We start from the raw sequence: 19,791 nt of genomic DNA on the forward strand, positions 1-19,791 counted from the left end.
CCTGGTATGAAAAGCAGGGTCCCAAAACCCAGTAAAAGAGTCGAAGACAACCCCTGTTCCCTCTGTTAGGAGTCCCATAAAAGAATCAAGCTACACAACTGTAACATATATGCACTGTGTCTAGGTCTGTTTCATGCAGGACCACTGGTTGTAGGTTCAGTCTCCGTGAGCTCCTATGAGCCAGGTTAGTTGACTGTGTGAGCCTTCCCATAGTGTCCTTGACTCCTCTGGCCCCCATACTCCTTTCTTGTACTCCTCAGCAGGATTATGGAACTCCATCTAAGGCTTGTCTGTGGGTCTCTGCATCTGACTCCTTCAGTTGCTGGATGATTCCTCTCTTATGAGGGCCAGGAACCAATCTGGTCACAAGAGATGACCAATTCAGGCTACTTATTCACTGTTGCTAGAAGTGTAAGCTGGGGTCCTGCCCATAGACTCCTGGGAGACTTCCCTGTGCCAGGTTTCCACAGGGTTTTTATTTTTAAACCAAAGGTATTCCATAGAATAGAAATGCAAAAATGTATAGGTCTCTAAGAACATACTTAAAGAACTGTGGATTATAGTTTGTGTAATTTTTTTTTTTTTTGGTTTTCCAGACAGGGTTTCTCTGTGTAGCTTTGGAGTCTATCCTGGCACTCACTCTGGAGACCAGGCTGGCCTCGAACTCAGAGATCCACCTGCCTCTGCCTCCCGAGTGCTGGGATTAAAGGCATGCAACCCAACACCTGGCAGTATAGTTTGTGTACTTTTAATGCTCAGTTTAGAATAATTCCACAAACTAACACAGGGAACCCTATCTACTGATAATAAATGTACAGAGGATTGTGAACTTGCCTTTGTGAGATGAATACATCATCAGTCTTCCTTGCAGCCTTGAATCAGTTACTATTACTGGACAATTTTTAAAACAGACATGTGACATGGTTGAGTGAAATTTTTCATAGCCGGCAACTGAATAGCATAACAAAGAAATGAACTCAGGTTTCCTCAAGATAGGCTTTTAAACTGAATGCCACATTGCATGACTCTGCTAAAAGCCATTTGTGGAAACACACCAAAGGTGGAGAATTTAGCACCAATGTCACCATAGAGAATGTTGCTTCTTGGAGACTAAAAGAAAGAAGTAGCTGGTCATGTCCATGAAAATATGGGGTCCCATTTCCTTGCATTACAGAAACAGAGTTGAGCTAAGACATAGATATCAAAGTTGGCAGGTCTACTAAAGACAAATATTTGAGACCAACCAACTACAATCATTTCATTCAGCAGCCCTAAAAGAGCACCCTTAAGTACTCTTTCTCTGACTAAAGAAGTCTTATTAAATCCATAGTTTACTAAGTAATACTTTACTAAGAATTTTCATTATGAACAGATACTGATTTTCATCAAGAACTATTCACTTGGGGCTAGAGGACAGACTTGGCAGTTAGGAACACTTGTTATTGTTATCAGACTGGGTTCTGGTCCCAGCACCCACATCACACAGCCACTTCCGCACTGCTCTGTCACCAACAACATGTGGTACATGTACACAGATTCAGGCAAAAACTTTCATATATAAATAAAATGAATGAATTATTTTAAATATTACCTCATTACAGAGATCCAGGGATGATCAATATAGGAAAAATACATCATTTTAGTATATCACATAAGTGGATTCAAGAGCACAAATTACATGATCACCTCCATAGATGCAAAAAATCACCTTTGACAAGCCCAACAAGCCTTTATTTTAAAAATATTCTCAATTTTCTCAGAATCCTCCTTGCTTCCTCGCTTCTCTGGTGGTGTGGATTGTAGGCTGGCAATCCTTTGCTCTATGTTTAAAATCCATATATGAGTGAGTACATACCATGTTTGTCCTTTTGTGACTGGGAGCATAGGGGGAGAAGAGAGAGAGAGTTAGGAGAAAGAGAAGGGGCAAAGAGGAAAAGAGAGGAGGACATGAGGGAGCAGGAAGATTGAGTCAGGGGAAGAATAGAGGAGATCAAGAAAAGAGATATCATAATAGAGGGAGCCATTATAGGTTTAAAGAAAAATCTGGTACTAGAGAAATATCTAGAGATCCACAAGGATGACCCCAGCTAAGAATCTAAGCAATAGTGGAGAGGCTACCTTAAATGCCCTTCCCCAATAATGAGATTGATGACTACCTTACATGCCATCCTAGAACCTTCATCCAGTAGCTGATGGAAGAAGAAGCAGACACCCACAGTTAAACACTGAAGACCTAGAACCCAGTTGCAGAGAGAGATGAGTGATGAGCAAAAGGGTCAAACCAGGCTGAAGAAACCCACAGAAACAGCTGACCTGAGCAAGAGGGAGCTCATGAACCCCAGACTGATAACTGGGAAACCAGCATAGGCCTGACCCAGACCCCCTGAACATAGGTGTCAGTTAGGAGGCTTGGGCAGTCTATGGGGCCTCTGGTAGTGGATCAGTATTTATCCCTACTGTACAAATGGACTTTGGGAGCTCATTCCACACAGAGGCATACTCTCTCAGCCTAGACACATGGGGGAGGGTCTAGGACCTGCTCCAAATGATGTGACAGACTGTGAAGATCCCCATGGAAGGCCTCATCCTCCCTGGGGAGCAGAAAGGGGATGGGATGGGGGTGGGTTGGGGACAGAGGAAGAGGGGAGAGAGAGGGAACTGGGATTGATATGTAGATCAAAATTGTTTTTAATTTAAATTTAAAAAATGATAGGAGAAAAAATTCTCAGGAGAACAGGGTTGGGTTGTAAAGAACATATCTCAGCATAATAAAAACTACATATTACAGATCTATAATAAAATCATGATAAATGGAGATAACAGAAAAACATTCCTACTAAAATCAAGAACAAGCCAAGTTTTTCCCATTCCTATTAATATAGTGCTATATGTCTTAGCTATAACAATAATAGAAGGAACAGAAATAGGAAAGGAAGGAGTTAAAGTATTTTTATTTTCATGTCATAGTATCTTTAATAGTATCTTAGGAATAGTTAGTACTAAGTTGTAGTTGATAAAAATTCAAATCTATGCTTACTTTTCATGAGTTTCAGCAGCAGAGAGCTAAAGATTCAGATTTACTTCACTAAGCAAATGTCGGAACAGGAAACCATTGGATCTAAAGCAAAGACTGAAAACTGTTCTAAATGAAACAGAAGAGAAGTGCAGATGTGTAAAGGATTTCAAAGGCTTCTTAGCCACAGTTCCTCTTGCTTAGGAGATCTAATCATGAGCCAAAACAAGTCTACATGGGCAGGAAGATCCCAGATTTCCCAGCCACAAACAAGAGGAGTCAACTTTTATAAACCAAAGCCTTCTTCCACTCAAGAGGCAGAGATTGGATCACTGGACAAGCTGGCTGGATAGACTATTCAGAATTGGTAAGCTCCAGGATCAGCGAGTGGGTTACTCTTCACACACATCAGGATTTCCAAGGAATAAATCTTTCTTCCAATCTGCAGTATAGTTCAAACCAATTCTTATCTCTGTTGTAATATTTATGACTCGAAGATAATAGAAGTACATGGATTTAGAAAAACTGAATCAAAAGTCATGCTAATCTCTGGTGTTCTCATCCTCCTTGTACTCAACAAATGCTATATGGGTCTACTCCATGACACAGAGAAATGTGGGTGACCAAGAACTTGGATAAGACTCATGAGATCCCACCTGCCCACTGAGAATGAATAGTAACAGATGTACAATGGAGTTCCAAATCTTTCTTTCATTTAGGTGAACACTCCCAGGTTTCTTTCCCCATTGCATTTTATTTATTTTGTTTTGCTGGTGGCATTTGTGGAGGTTTTATTCCATGTATACTCATGTTTGCGTTTCTTTTTGGATAGCCTCCCTGCATAGACAGGATCGTACCTACACCTTATCTATACATGACATCTTGGTATCTACAATGGATAGGGGTAGCCAACAAATTTCATTTGTACAGCCTCAGTATACACAATGACCTCTGACCTTGGAAACAATTTAATCAAATTCTTCAAGACCAGAGTTGAAATGAATTAAAACCAATCAAAAAAAGAAGTCAGTTTTTGTTTAATTATGATGAGTCAAGGGCTAAACCTGTAGCTCTTACCTCCTTAGGAATTTTTTTGAAGGTTCAACTGTTGAAATAGGGAAAGTTACTGAAAGTTTCTGAACACTGATGAGAAAGAAAAAAAAACTTGTATAACACTTCACTAATTATACTCACAACTCTTCACTTTTACTAGTAAAGTGATAATTTGTAGCTAATATTTTAGGCCATTAACTGATTGCCTTTGTCGATAGCTTAATATGCACATGTTAATTGGAACTAAAATTGGAGTGATTTATTCATGAGAATAGATACTGCATTTATGTCTCGATAAATATTATGTAGAAACATAAATTGTAATTACTAAAAAAAAACTAAATTCTAGTTTTCCAGTTGCTTTTTTGTTTGTAATTTTTATCATATGTCTTTAGTATGAAAATACTAAACCAGAGAGTGTAGCTTTTTGGAGCATTCTCCTGCTAATGAATGCTGAGTATGAATACGAAGGCTTGCGTATCACTATATGACACATTAGGCATTCAGAAGACCTCTTTAGGGTTTTCTTCTTGCAAAGCCAGTCAATTCATAAAACAAGCTGCTCCTGAATAGTCGATCAGATCGGGCGAAAGCTGCCTTCTGTAGCATCCCACACATGTTTGCTGAAACTGTTATACTCATATTAGAAGCAAAGAAAGAGTTTCTGTTAAGTCAGTAGATATAAAGTACAGCCTTGGTCATAGATAGTGGGGGCCACTTCAAATGGCAGTATCCAAACAGCAAAGGTTAATTAAGAGTGAATTCCCAGAGAAAACCTTCAATGGCCTGTGTATCATCACATCAGACTATAGACAGCATCACAGCATTCAGAACTAAAGTTTATGGACACCTACAATGTCAAAGAAAACCTTCCTAATCACACTCTTTTGTCTTGGCTTTGTATTTTGATGATAACTGCAGGTGCCTTTTCTGTATGTTTTTATATGTCATTATGTGAATAATGAAGATCCATGCATACTTGTAGACCCAAACCTAACTTCCGTACAAAGTACAAGCAATATATTTTACCAGTAATACATTTATCTGCCTAGAAATCCGTGACTCCTAGATCCTAATACATTATAAATATATATTAATATATATTTATAATCAGTAGTCTGACTTTTATAAGAAAAAAAGGATGAAAATCAATTCTTATACATTGCTGGATCTAAAATCAGCTTTGTAAAAGAATATGGGATTACCTAGTTTCTGGGTGTACCTCCTGAAGAAATTCTCAGACAGAGAGGATGGGGCAAGCATTGTTTCTCATATCAAAAGCCTGAAAATGACCCAAAATGTCACTGGGAAAATGGATATTGGTGCCATGACATACTCAAACAATGAAATATTAAATAGACGAACTGCTGTGACATACACCAAAATAGATGCATCTGAGAAGCAGGCTGAGAAAGATGGTGGCCATGGAAACCTGTGAATGACATGTTTCCACTAAAGAGAATTAGAACCACTGGAGGCAGAACATTTATACCGGTATTAATATTCCACTGAGAAAAAAACTTAATCACCATTCTGTGAATATTATATTGAAATAAAAATTGTCTGTGGATGTCCACTATAAATTCTCTACACTGAATGCATATTTTGGACTTTAATTTACTACAAAAATAATTTAAATGGATAATTTCTAATGAATCCTTACAGGGAAAAAATGCTTTTGAAAATATCATTTAAGAAATGTCATATCTTACACATGTGCATGTGTAATGTAGCAGTTGAATTTACAACTAAAACATAGTGTGGTAGCAGAAGTGGTGAACCGGGGAGATGCTGGTCAAGGGGTACTTCATCTGAATCTAAAATAAACTCAAAGGCGCTACTGTGCCGCAGAGAGACAATGTTAATGAAAGTGGACCATGCCCTTAAAACTTTGAACAGTGTGTTAAAAAACATTCCACAATGTACATATTCTTCATATGTAATAGTTGATGTATACAATTTTGGCAACTAAAAATATAGATAATAAATTGGGCGTTGGTGGCACACGCCTTTAATCCCAGCACTCGGGAGGCAGAGACAGGCAGATCTCTCTGAGTTCAAGACCAGCCTGGTCTCCAGAGCAAGTGCCAGGATAGGTTCCAAAGCCACACAGAGCAACCCTGTCTCGAAAAACCAAAAACAACAACAAAAAATAGATAATAGCCAAAACATTTTAAGTAGCATTATAGTTTAGCTGAATGGTTTCCCTTCAAAGTTTACCTGACACTCCACAAGGCCCATATGACTGTGTGTAGGAATTCCTCTTCAATTCCTGTCTGTATATCAGGTGTGGCTTGTTGTAGTTGTCTTCGTGCTCATTCCCATCTGCCTTCATAATTGGTTCTAGGAAATATTCACCATCGTGGGCTTTGAATGTTCCCATCTAGAATGGGGGAAATAACATTCGCTTTTACCAAGAGTCACTATTACTGAATTAACATTGTACAACCATCACACAAGACTGGGGCCATAGCTCAAAGATGCAGTGCTTACTTAGTATGTGTGAACCTAAATTCCATCACCAGCATGACAGAGAAATTAAATGAGCTCATAGGGATGAAACTGCAGATCCCATTTTCTAAATGTTATCAACAGGACACAAGTTTCTTCTCTGTAGCCCGTGCTTCTGTCCCCTTTTCTGAATGAAGTCACAAGACTACACACTATCCCCATTCACCTTAGACAGTAGATATTCCAGGTATTAAAGACAATCACTTGCAAAGCTCTTAAAACAAAGAAGATCTAGAGTTCTCTATAAATGCTACAACTGTTTGGTTTGGTCTATGGAAAGCAATGGGGGGAGAGAAGACTGTTAGAAGTAGATGAAGGTCAGACTGGATAAGATGGGTCTGGTGATGAGATTCAGAACTCGCTTATGAGAAATGAAAGGTGAGGAAGAGCTTTTACAAAGAGGGCCCTACTTTCTGAACTCTAAAATTCAACAACAAACTTGCTTTTGACATTTGTGCTTGGCTTGCATTCTCAACCTTAACGTGTCTAAATCCACTCTTGGGTTTCATCCAAAACTGTTGTTTCTGCAATGACACATTCTTCAGTAAATGGCTAACATATTTCCAGATTGTTGAAGAGAAAAAAAACGAACCTGGGATAACTCAAGGGTGGAACTTTCTCTCCTATCTTACACCAATCCCACTGCCACAACTTGATTGTTAGGCCCCCATAGTACAAGCAAAATTGAATGAATTATTCCATTTTAACCACTATATCCATGGATATATCTAATACTTTGACCTTCCTCAGCATAAAAATAGCTAACTACATTGTAGTCCCCAAATACCAAGTCATACGGACCTTCCTTCACATGCATGCAGCATGTTAAATCAATAGGAAAGACAAACTACTTAATTAGTGGTGTTGTATCAAGTACACAGACAACTAGAAAGAATCCATAGATACCAAAGAACTTCAAAGCTACTAGCTAAGATGGTCCAGTCTCACAGACTACTCCAGCCAGGACTTCAGATAAGCTCTACACTTTCCCATCACACAGAGACTGGACAACGAATGATACAGTTAGCTCTTCCAGGACTTGATCATTATCCCAATTTTCTGAGGGTCCCCTAAAGATGTCATCACCCACAGACAACAGAAAGCAGTCTAGAGAACATGGTGCCTATATTCCCAAGAGGTGGGGTGGGTAGTTGTAAACGATGTTTCTGTCCCACCTGGTCCCACAGTGGTTTAGCCCCAAATAAACACACAGAGACTTATATTAACTCTAAACTGTTTGGCCAATGACTTAGGCTTCTTACTGGATAGCTCTCTCTTAATTATTAACTAATAACTATTAATCTATGTATTTCTACACGGCCTTATCTTACTGGAGAATGCCGGCGTCCTATCTTCCCAGTAGCTACATGGAGTCTCCTTGGTGGCTTCTCTCTGCATCCTCTCCCCAGAACTCTCCTCATCTTGTAGCCCTGCCTATACTTCCTGCCTGGCTACTGGCCAGTGTTTTATTCATCAACCAATAAGAGAAACATATATACATCCCCCATCATCTATTTTCTGTCTAAATAAAAAGGAAAGTTTTAAGTTTAACATAGTAAAACTATATATGACAAAACAGTTATCAAGCAAGAACTACAGTTAACAATATTTAGTCTACTAACATGCAGCAAAATTTAAAGAAAATATGTTATCATCTATCATATCTTTATGAGTCTAAAGTTTTATACATAACTTATTTTTATCATAACTAATGAAACCATAACCATAACTATCTATTTTCAACTCCATCAAAAACCTCAGAAGGATACTATATAAACTCTAGAGTTTAGAAAAAAAGGTGATGATGGGGGACGTCCTTCTGTATATATGTTTCTCTTATCGGTATATACAAACAACATTAAATGGACTCAGTAAGATATATATATATATATATATATATATATATATATATCAAGAAATAAAAATTTAAAGTAATAAATAAAATTTGAAAGAATACAGTAAATCCCTCTTACCCCCACCCTCACCCCCAACTGAAGAAAAAAATTAGTTGATGTAATTCAAAGACTGGGAACAGCAGGCGAAGAGGAAAGAGAAATCCCAGGTAGGGACAGCCAGACTGAAGCTGGAGGGATGATGAGGGACCAGTAGTAAATTAGGCGGCAGCATCTCAAAGAGGGAGTGAAAGGCTTGAGGAGCTGAGGAAGAGCTCATAAAGCTCAAGTGATAGAGAAAGGAGCCTGACACTGTGTCAATAGGAGGTAGGAGTTGGCGATGGCTTGGAGAGGCCAGCTCACTACTCATCACTGTCAGAATGCACAAATATACTTTTACCTACATTCAAAAGGTTACATTCCCTACTGAGCAAAGTGTGATCCTGCAATGAACAACTGATCTATAGATAGTGTGACAAGTTTTACTGATCTATAGATAGTGTGACAAGCTTGGTTTTGACGACACTTCATTTCTATTTCTTAACTCTAGTTATCCTAAAAATTATTTAGGAGCAACTTGAAAAATTGTTCTAAATTCCTTGTAAATGATAATCATATATTTTGAGCCATCATTTTCATGTAATAGTCATTAAAGCCACTGAAATGGTCATAGCAATCTTAAGCATAAAACCCTCTTTGCTGTAATTATGAACAGGTTACTATCACTCCATCAGCATCTTCAATTTCTTTATCTTTCCATCACTTAAAACATTGCCAGGAACAGCAGACACTGTGTAGCCATGGAAATGAACAACTTGTGACTATCAGAGTAACCATGATACTCTTTAATGATCGCTCAGGTCTTTAATGAACATTCATAAATTACAATAATGTAGAGATGTCTCTGACATATCTGCATATAGTTCCCTTTGATGGAACAAGTCAAATGTTTATGTTATCTTAGGTAGTATGTTAATGTAACAAAATAAACTTTTAATAACTTAAAATTAGGGGCTAGAGATAAGGCTCAATAACAGAATGCAAGCTTAGCAAACACAAGGACACTGGTTCAATACCCAACACAGGGAAAGTAAAATAATTGAAACTCAATTAAGTTTGCTGACTATAAAACACTACAATTACAGTATTTTTAAGAAAAGACAAAACTCTACATAATTTTCATTCATTGGACACTTTTCTAATAGCCTAGCCTCTTGCAATTTCAATAACTAACTCTACCAATGTCAACTTTGAGTTTAACCATAAATCACTCATTTTTCATTACAGTACTGAGACTCCAGCATTTCCAACCTTCCCAGAAAACTAATTCTGTCTGTACTATAAGAGGTAACAAAGAAATTGCTTTTGAAATCTGAGCACATGGGTCCATGGAAAATCCTTTTCTGCCTTTTAAAAGAGCCTGCTGAGGATGAGAAATATGATAGTATCTTGGGGAAAGATGCAAGACAGGAGGTGCCCTCTGCTTAGCTTAAGCACACCCATGACACCACTGTGGATGGCACACTGTTCCCAAGAAACACTGACAGTCATTATATAGATTTTTGCTTTTCTCAATCAAAACCAACAAAAGGAACTTCTATGAGCTCACAGGGTCTGTCCTATGCTACCACAAGAAAAGAAACAGTTCTGCCAGCATCCATAAGTCACTCTGTTGTAGCTGTACTGGACTAGCTTGCCAGGAACAGTGGCTCAGCAATGGGCAAGGTTTCATCAGAATCTATGGGAATTAAAATACAAAGCTCCAAAAACTATGTGGATAATTTATTTCCAAAACTGATTACCTTTTGTATTTACCAATGAAGGATTGTTACTTCCATCAACTTTTCAATAGTCCATTCCTATGGAATGGACCTCCTCCTCAAATAATAAAAAAACATTAGGGTTATGCCAAAAGGCTCCCAAGGAACCTATTAATTCAAATTTAAAAAAACTTGGAAAGGAATCTGGCAAGGAATTTGAGGACTTGACAAAACAGGTGGTTCATAGAATCACATTTAGCTCATCCATATTTTTAGCATCCTGTCTATCTGCAAATGAATGTTGCCGACTGATTCAGAAGGAAGTAAATGGCATTGCACTTTAACTCACTGACTAGAAAACCCTTCAAAACTAGCTTTCACTTGTGCAGGTGTTTCTATTATTTAGACTACTGCCCGATTATCTGCCAAGCTGTTTATTGATCCTTAAACTGGTTTCAATTTATTCCACTGAAAATAATTTTTATCTGTTTAGACAATATTATATAGTTGTATTTCCAGAATGCTGTTTCAGTACTGTGGCATTCATTCACACAATTTTCAAAATACATGACCAGCACACATACTGTCACTACAACCAATAATGAGTGGTTAGACTTCCTAAAGAGCAAAAACAAGCACAGAAGATAAACCCACCAGACTCTTTTCCCAAAATATGCACAGTTACCACACTAAGCCTGGCCACTAGGGTAAAACACTGGAAAATATGGAGTTGCCGAATAAAAAAGCTTCTCAATGTCTAACCACAAAGCCTATAGTGATTTTGTATAAGAAATAAAAGGCATGAGTCCAGGTTCAGCACTTATGGAAACTTAGGCCAGTTATTTCATATCTCTCACTCAGTTCCATCATCTATAATAAAGTTACAAATAGTTTTACTTACCCAGTTTCATAAGATAATTAGTGTGTGTTCAAACTATATTCATAAATAGAGGTTCAGTGGTTACCATGAAATAGAAAATGTGTAAGGTAGGATAAAAATATTCTACCAAAAACACTGATGATACACCCACTCTTCTCACCATGAGCAAAGTGTAAATGCTATATACTAAAAGACAACAAGCTAACCTCAGAGATTCTTCCTAATCTGCTGGATGCAATGCTGGCCATCTGTATATAAAAATACATTGCATAAGTGGATGAATCACTGATGAAGAAAACGTAAGAACTGACTCAAGAAGTGTAAAACAGAAATTCAGTGATGTATGGTTCCTTAAAGGTAAGTCCTCTCTCCTCTGACGGCATTCTTTACCTTCCCTCTTCCACATGCCAGCTCCAGATTTCTAATGTAAAATAAGAGGAGTTGATGAAAAGGAAAAGCAAGATGATAACTCACCAAATAGAATGGCTTTGTACCAAGTTCTAGCCCACCAGGTTTAATACAAACAAAAGTCTTGGGTAGAATGAATCTACCCAAGATGTAAATGTCAAAAGGATTCAACTGTGCGTCCAAACAAACAGAAAAAAAATTCTATAGCTTGTCTCTCTCTTTCTAAGGCTATAAGGGTTCTAAAGAACCACTGGGAAAATAGCCACATTTGTTTAAGTCTGTCACAACAGCCTCTCTCAGTATTTTCCTATAACACCAGTGAAAACATGAAACCTAAAATCATCACAATAATGAGAAGTTAAATATGACAAGAAAAGTGCTAAGAGCTGTTTTATAAAGAGATGACAAGATATATTCATGATATATTGCCAAAATAAAACCTGGGCTAGGGAAATTCCCAGGAATCCACAAGGATGACCCCAGCTAAGACTCCTAGCAATAGTGGAAAGGGTGCCTGAATTGGCCTTCCCCTTTAATCAGATTAGTGACTACCCTAATTGTCATCATAGAACCTACATCCAGTAACTGGTGGAAGCAGATGCAAAGATCCACAGCCAAGCACTGGGCTGAGATCCTGGAGTTCAGTTGAAGAGAGAGAGGAGGGATCATATGAACATGGCAGGGGCAGGGGGGAGTGTCAAGATCATGATGGGGAAAACCACAGAGGAAGTTGACCCAAGCTAGTGGGAGCTCATGGACTATGGACTGAGAGTGGGGAACCTGAATAGGACTAAACTAGACCCTCTGAATGTGGGTGACAGTTATGTAGCTTGATCTGTTGTGCGGGGTTAGAAGTGGGACCAGGACTTATCCTGGGTGCATGAACTGCCTTTTTGGACCCCATTCCCTCTGGTGGAACACCTTGCACAGCCTTGATACAGTGGGGGAGGGTCTTAGACCCGCCTCAACTTGGTATGCCAGACTTTGTTGACTCCCCAAAGGAGGCCTTTCCCCCACTTAGGAGTGGATGGTGGGGTGAGATGGGGGAGGTGGAGGACAGGAGAAGGGGAGGGAGGAGGAACTGGGGTTGGTATGTAAAATAAAAAATGAAATATTAATTTAAAAATGATTGTATCACACATTGCCATTCTCCCCCAATTATTTAATAGATATGAAGTCTCATCTGTAAGGTAAGTATCCAACATGTTATAGATTCTTGGCATTCCCAAATTTAACATAAGTGCTTTCTAAGCTTTGGAAATGGACATAGGAAACAAGTAAAACAATTATCAAAATTTGAATTGTCAGAAGCCAACCAAATTTGGCGGGGCAGGGGGACATAATCAAAGGAACGACGAACTTAAAAATGTTCCTGACTATTTTTCATTGTAAAAATAACCTACAAGGCCCTTAAATTTAAGTCAGCAATCTCTCTCTCTCTCTCTCTCTCTCTCTCTCTCTCTCTCTCTCTCTCTCTCTCTCTCACACACACACACACACACACACACACACACTATTCCAAGTCAGCATCCTCCCTAAAATCCACTTTAGATGTGACCATGGAGAAGAAATGACATCCCTCCCAAAGAGCAGACTGGTGCCTTCGTAAGTGGTGGAGTTACTAGAAAAAGAAATGAAAAGCAATGGGGAAAGCCTCTTGCTGACAGAATAGCATCCCTAAAATTCTTCCATAGAAGGAACAACTGCAGATCAGCAACTACCAGGCATCCTGTCTTGTTGGGCTTGGGGGGGGGGGGTGTAGTTAAAGCGTGGGTAGCAACCTCACAGTTCACCATGTGTACTGAGCTTGAGAACATGCAGCTAATTCATGTTGCCAAGTCCAAAAGATATTAGCCTGCATCTTTGGAAAAAAAAACAGTAAACTACACTATGACTTTGTACTTTGAGTCAAGAGACAGTGCCCCTGTGAACATTTGTTGACAAGATGAGTATGACTGCTACAATGAGAAAGGACAGCAACATGGTATTTGATGGACAGAAGGACAGTCTATAGTAGACTGCTGACCACCGATATCATTGTTCCTTGCTTCTTTCTGGAAATCTCTCTGCCAAACATTCTAGTCATTTTACATCTTGGAAAAGCCAAGAAACATCTTCACCATTACATGGGAATGGCCATGCCACTTGGCTGAGACAGCCAAGAACTAGTTGGCCTGCTCCAAATGATTTATCTAGCTCATGAATATATTTTAATTAATATATACAATACCACCAATACTTAAGTCCCCAGCAAAGGGAAGAGTTAATCAGAATGCCTTTATATAACCTCTTTACTCATTCATCTCTGAAGGTTCACAAATGCGTTTGTATCCCTTGCTTATGGACACATGACACTATATATTCATTAAGCATATTTCTTAAGTGTGCTGCTGCCCTTGACAGGGCTGAACTTAACTAACCAAGAGTACAATGAGACCTTTTAGTATTGCACCAAGGGTGTTGACTTTGAATATACTATGTGTTAAATCCTGTCATGTATATGCTAATAATAATAATCCAACTTACTAAATAAAAACCCTAGATCATTTATCAACCCTAGGAGACCATAAATCATATCATTATAAAAATTAAATTTAGGATTGAATATGAGGGTTAATAGTGAGATAACTGTAATTCTATCAATGGATTAAAGTTTCATAAACCATTATCACAATACTCACAAATACTTTATAATATGCTCTATTTTCCTATCAACTATATAGTTTGGGAACATATAAATCTTTGTTTTCAAATCTTTGGGTCTTTAGATAAACATTTATGGAAAACAAAAAACTAAGGAACATTAGAAGAACAAGATATAGATATAGATACAGATTTAGATATAGATATAGATATGGTTATGTTAAAAAAAACTCCTGGCAAGATTTTTAATTCCTTCTGGTTCTTGGGCTCAAAAGTCTTAGGAATATTTTTTTTTAAAAAATCAGCCAGGTTCAGTGAGTTTGTGAAATGAAAAAAAAAAGATGTAAACATAGAGACTTGCAAAAAAGTTTTAAAAATTAATGATACAGAAATTGAAAATAATGTTCTAAGTCATATCTTGGGTTAGCTGAACACTAATGAGTTAAATGTAATCAATAAAATTTCTGGGGTATCTATTTGAACAAATGGCCTTAGAGAGAGGATTTTGACAGTATTAATTTGATTTTACAGATAAACTAAGCATTATTTTTAAGTCTTTAAAAAATTGAGCAATTTTCCTTGGAGTATAAATGTCTATGTACTATTGGTGCTTCTACTATGTTGACAATGTAAATATTTTACATTTATCTACAGTGGAGAGGAAAGAAATTATTGGAAGCAATTTAGGTAAATGCAACTCAATACTAGTTGGAAAAGAACAAGAAGACTTTCCAAAGTTACTTAGTAGCTGTCTTAGGATTAAACACCATGACCAAAGCAACCTGGGGAAGAAAGGGTTTATTTCATTTTACACCTTGTAGTAATCCACGGAAGTACATCATCCATGGAAGTCAGAGCAGGAACTCAAGGCAGGAACTTAGAGGCGGGAACTATTGCAGAAACCATAAAGGAACACTACTCACAGCTTCCTCAGCCTGCCTTCTTATACAATCCAGACTACCAGCCCAGGGATCGTACCACTAACAATGGACTGGGCACTCCCACATCAATCACTATGAAAATACACCACAGGCTCCTTTGGGGCAATTCAGGTGGGAGTATTTCCTCAACTGAGTTTCCCTCTTCCAAAATGATGTAAACCTATGTCAGTTTACTTGACATAAATACTAGCCAGCACAGTAATTAATGCTCACATCCAGAACATCTCAAATCAACTTGTTATTACATTTTGCCTGGACAGAACTACTACCAATGTTTGGATCAAATAATAAGCAGATGATTTTGTGGAACTATCTGAACACCTTCCAGAAAGTATGGTCTGTTTATTCATTGATTTTTCTAATTTGTTTTCTTTTTCAGATTGGGTTTCTCTGTGTAGCCTCGAACACAAGAGATCTGCCTGCCTCTGCCTCCCGAGTGCTGGGATGAAAGGCCCATGCCACCACTGCCCGGCTTTGATCTATTTATTTTTCATAAACAAAACTTGAGCTCACAGGAAACTTGTAGCCACATTCTTTCCCTCGGCTACGGCTGTAACAACAGGGACGGTATAGCTTTGTCTGTCATAAAATGATGCTCTCATATCACATTAGCATTCATACAGAGATGGTTTAACTCATTACACAAAGCATAACAACATACAGGTTCTGCTAGATAGATTCCATTACTTCAGGCATTCATACGGAAGTATGTATTAATGCATCACATATTAGCTTGGTAGTATTTTGATGTTTTAGGTAATTGACTTTCATTTTAACAATAATTGTGATGTTGCATATTTAAATTGACTATACTGACAAAGGATTCCAGGTTTATGTAGACTTAAGTTGGTCATGGGAGGAGGCCACTTTGTTTCCAAGGAAGAAAATAAAATGAAACACGGGTGTGGTGTTTTATTTCATTTTCTCTCTGAAAAGTTTCTGTACCCGGATAAGCCTTTCTGCTGATGCAGCAATCCAAATCAGACCAACTCAAACCGAATTAGAAAAAGCCCAGAGAGAAGGGGGGGCAGTTTAAATACCCTGGGGGAGTAGCCTTGGGCATCTCTGGGGGAGGGGTGATCATTTGCAGGGCTTTCTGGGATGCAGCAGGGTTAGGAGGGAGATGGGGAGAGGGGCTTGGGTAGAACTTCCATTATAACATCCCAGACTCTTTGGATGCCAGGGGCTGGGGTGGAGCTTCCACCATAACATCCTCTCTCCAGTGGGGTTTTAAAACTCCCGCCCTTTTTCTCGTGTCATTTCTAGTTCTCCCACACTAGCAATTATGTTGTAGATGTTTTCTGGCTTTCCAGAACCAGTTGCCATCTACCTTTGCCCTCTTCTGTGCTTCACATATTATTAGTTAGTGGACGGCCCCATACCAGAAACAGAACAAACTTCTTTCCAAATCTTGAGACCCTCGGTGGCCTTTTTAACTTGTGTATATTCAGTACTTTCTTTCCGGCACTCTAATTTCCAATTCATTGACTCAATTTAAGAAATTCGGGGGATTCGGCGCCAACAGCTGCCCAGCACTGATGCTCCAGAGTGAAGAGCCTGCCCTGAGATTGCAGAAACAGAATCCAGAGGCCACTCATGATAGCCAGTGGAGCATGTGACAAGTGGATGGAAATTGCTCTCTCAGCCTCTGGCCTGGGTTCCTCTCTGGTGGTCCCTCTGAGTTTCTCAGAGAAACTTAGTAGGAACCACTGTGCCCCACCCCCAAAGCAGCCCTGGACCGGATCACAAGAGAACGCAATGGGAGGCACAATCAGGCTTACCAGTCCCCCACAGAGACTGAAGACCGCAGTGTGGTCCTCTCGCGCATTGACCTGGCCACGGTAGAAGCAGTGGCGCAGGTCTGGGGGCTCCGCGCTGCCCCCGCCTGAGCCAGGCGCCGCCGGGGTCCCCAAGTGCACCTCGGTGTAGCCGGCAGCCAGGAAGGCCGAGTCAGCGCTCAGGTTCAGCTGGAAGAGCTGCCCATAAGCGCTGATGCGATAGTGGGTCCTGAGCGGAGTGGGCTCGGGGACCCCGGAGCTCCGTTTCTTCCTGCTGAAGTGCCGGTTCTGGGGAAACACGTCTCCGAACTCATTGACCCGCGCGGGGATCACGACTTCGTAGGAGGCCAGAGTCTTCACCAGGGCTTCTGCAACACATAGAGCAATGTCTGTAAAGCCCCGACGCTGTCCAAACCACAAACTCTTGAACCAAGCATCCCCACTAAAGGTCGTCAGTCTTGGTCCGTCCCAGGGGCGAGACAGATGCACACGCACACACGTGGGCACTGTGACCATGTTCTGCTTTCCCACAGCTCCTATGTGTGCCACACAGACCCTGCCACCCACCCACCACCCTGCTCAGCCACCTCCTTGCCAACCTCTCTACTCTTCCCTGCAGCTAACAACCCGTGTCCTGCGGGCGCACGCTGCCCGGTGTCCCCACGCGTGCACGCTGCATAGCCAGGACAGCGTGTCCCCAGTGCACACGATTCCACAACATCCAGGGAAACCTTCAGAGATGCTCCGAGCTGGCCGGCCTGGGGGTCTCTGCGAGTCCGCACCACCCACTCGCACCCCGCCCGGGCAGAGCCCACGGCGACCTTACCCTGTCGTGGGTGGAAACGAACTTCCCAAGACACAGTAAGAAGGAGCGAGATCGGGCAGAGCAGCCCGGTCAGCCACTTGGCCACCCGCATGGCTGCACGTTTGGGGGGTTGGGGGGGACGAATCCGGACAGGGAGGCCGCCCGGGCCGCCAGACTCCCCGCGCTCTGCTGCCCTCCTCCTCGCTCTAGCTATTCACCGCGGCTCCTCAGCAGCCTCAAGAGCCACCCGGGAGGCAGACCGGCCCGCCTCGCCCCGCCACCGGTTCCCGCTCCCGGTGCCGCAGCCTCATCGCTCGCAGCCCGCCTGGCTCTCGCAGGCCCGCGCCACCCTGGGAAGCGCTCGCCACCCGGCCCAGCAGGAACCGAGCCAAAGTAGCGGGGCGCGCGGGGCGGCGAAGAGCCCGCCCCCCCTGCCGAGCCGGCCAATCAGCGGGAGGCGCGGCGGCTCGGCCTCCCGCGCAGCCCCAGCCAGGCACAGCCCCGCCCGCAAGCGCGCGCACCTCGACCTCCCTGGATGCAGCTCGGTGTCCCCAGGGCGGCCAGACCCCATGCACATTGACAGGTGATAGGTTCCTGGAGTTAGTTCCTTCACTGAAATGACAAGTGTCCGAGTGGGACCTCTATATCTTACGCAAAATTTCCAACTGTGAATGAATGCTACCAATGGGGCTTGTGGCCAGGCTCATTTTTAAGGGTCCCTGTGTGAGGGGAGACTCTGGGACTTGGGAGTTACTGAGCTGGAAGACTTGTTCATGGCTGTGCCAGTCGCTTGGCAAAGTTATAGAAGGCCATTAGGGTCTTCAGAGCACTAGTCACATGTGATTTGTGTTGTCCATCCAAATGTTTGGTTTTGTGCTTAAATTTGCACAAAGAACTCTCCCCCAAAACTTGTATGAATGTCAAGATCCACAAAACACCTGCCTATTCCTGGTGTCGAGCTCTCCACAGTTTGAATAAAGCCCTCCTTCTCGGGGGGCACTCTTCAACGATAACTGCAGTTTCGAATCCATCTGCGTGGCTAGGTCCTGCTGAACTCCATAAACTTTAGCAGAGAGAGAAAATGGTCTTTTTCAACACTACTCCTCATGTCCTGAGTTCACCTGTTTGATTCGCAGGATCTGCAATTACTTCTCTTAGCAGAGTGAAAACAAAAGGGGGGGTGGGCAGCTTGGCCTGAAATCCAACCAAGGCCATTAAACAGAGAAGGTAAATTTTCAGGGATACAATGGGATGAATGAACTTCAGTTTGTTTTGTAGCCGCTGTTGCACTCTGGGCTCTTGGCCATGGACATTCCCTTTCGACGGCATGCCCTTCCTTTCCTATCATCGGCGTCAGCAATGTGGAAGATCGGTTTCAGACAGGGAGAGTTTAAACTTATGTTTGACAGTGATGTCACAAGCTGAGTGATGGTGTCATTCATCCTCAGTTGTCCCCTTTCCCCTTTCTCACAAGTGCCATTTCATCTATCAGAGAATTATAGAGTCATAGGGGGGTTCCCCCAAAGTAGAATGTGATGTTCTTAAAGAGAATAATAATGGAGTTTACCCACGCCTGTAAACTTAACCCTTACCTTTGCCATAGTATACTTTGGACACTTTGGAGGCATGCAGCTCTGAATGCATCTTCAAATTTGGAGCCAGGCCTTTCTGCCATCAAAGAACCAAAACCAGAACCAGAAAGTCAGGTAGCTGAGAGATTCCCCATTTCCATCATCAAATGTTCAGAGCAGTATTTGTAATGAAGCATTTCATTTTCACCATATCTAACATTTTGGAAATAATATGTTAGGGGAAAGGCATATGGGATGTGTGTTCTGTGTCACTGTAATCTTTTAAGTTTATTTTAATTAGTTCTTTGAGAATGACATACAATGTACTCACCTCCACTCCTCCCCCAACTTCAGATCCACCCCCAAATTGCCCATGCTCTCACAACTTTGTTTCCTACTATTTTAATAACCTCCTAAGGAGTCCAGTTTGCATTGTCTATATATTCATGGGTATGTGGCCACCCACTGGAGTGTAGTTAACCTATGGTGAGACTCTTATAGAAACTGACTCCTCTTCCCCCAGAAAACATTATCGG

The 19,791-nt window shown here is 41.0% G+C and overlaps 1 protein-coding gene across 1 annotated transcript in view; it reads right to left on the reverse strand.

The window, feature by feature from the left end:
• Positions 1-18,016, reverse strand: part of LOC100750834 (A disintegrin and metalloproteinase with thrombospondin motifs 20) — a 114,450-nt gene extending 96,434 nt beyond the window's left edge. The window contains exons 1-3 of the mRNA XM_035440836.1: positions 17,706-18,016; positions 16,883-17,247; positions 6,287-6,449 (exon numbers count right to left, since the gene is read on the reverse strand). Of these exons, the coding sequence (XP_035296727.1) occupies positions 6,287-6,449; positions 16,883-17,247; positions 17,706-17,796 (619 nt within the window). The 5' untranslated portion in view covers positions 17,797-18,016. The remainder of the gene's footprint in view (positions 1-6,286; positions 6,450-16,882; positions 17,248-17,705) is intronic.
• Positions 18,017-19,791: the final 1,775 nt, after the last annotated feature.

This window comes from Cricetulus griseus, chromosome 2, assembly GCF_003668045.3.
Source record: "Cricetulus griseus strain 17A/GY chromosome 2, alternate assembly CriGri-PICRH-1.0, whole genome shotgun sequence".
NCBI classification, from domain to species: Eukaryota; Metazoa; Chordata; class Mammalia; order Rodentia; family Cricetidae; genus Cricetulus; species Cricetulus griseus.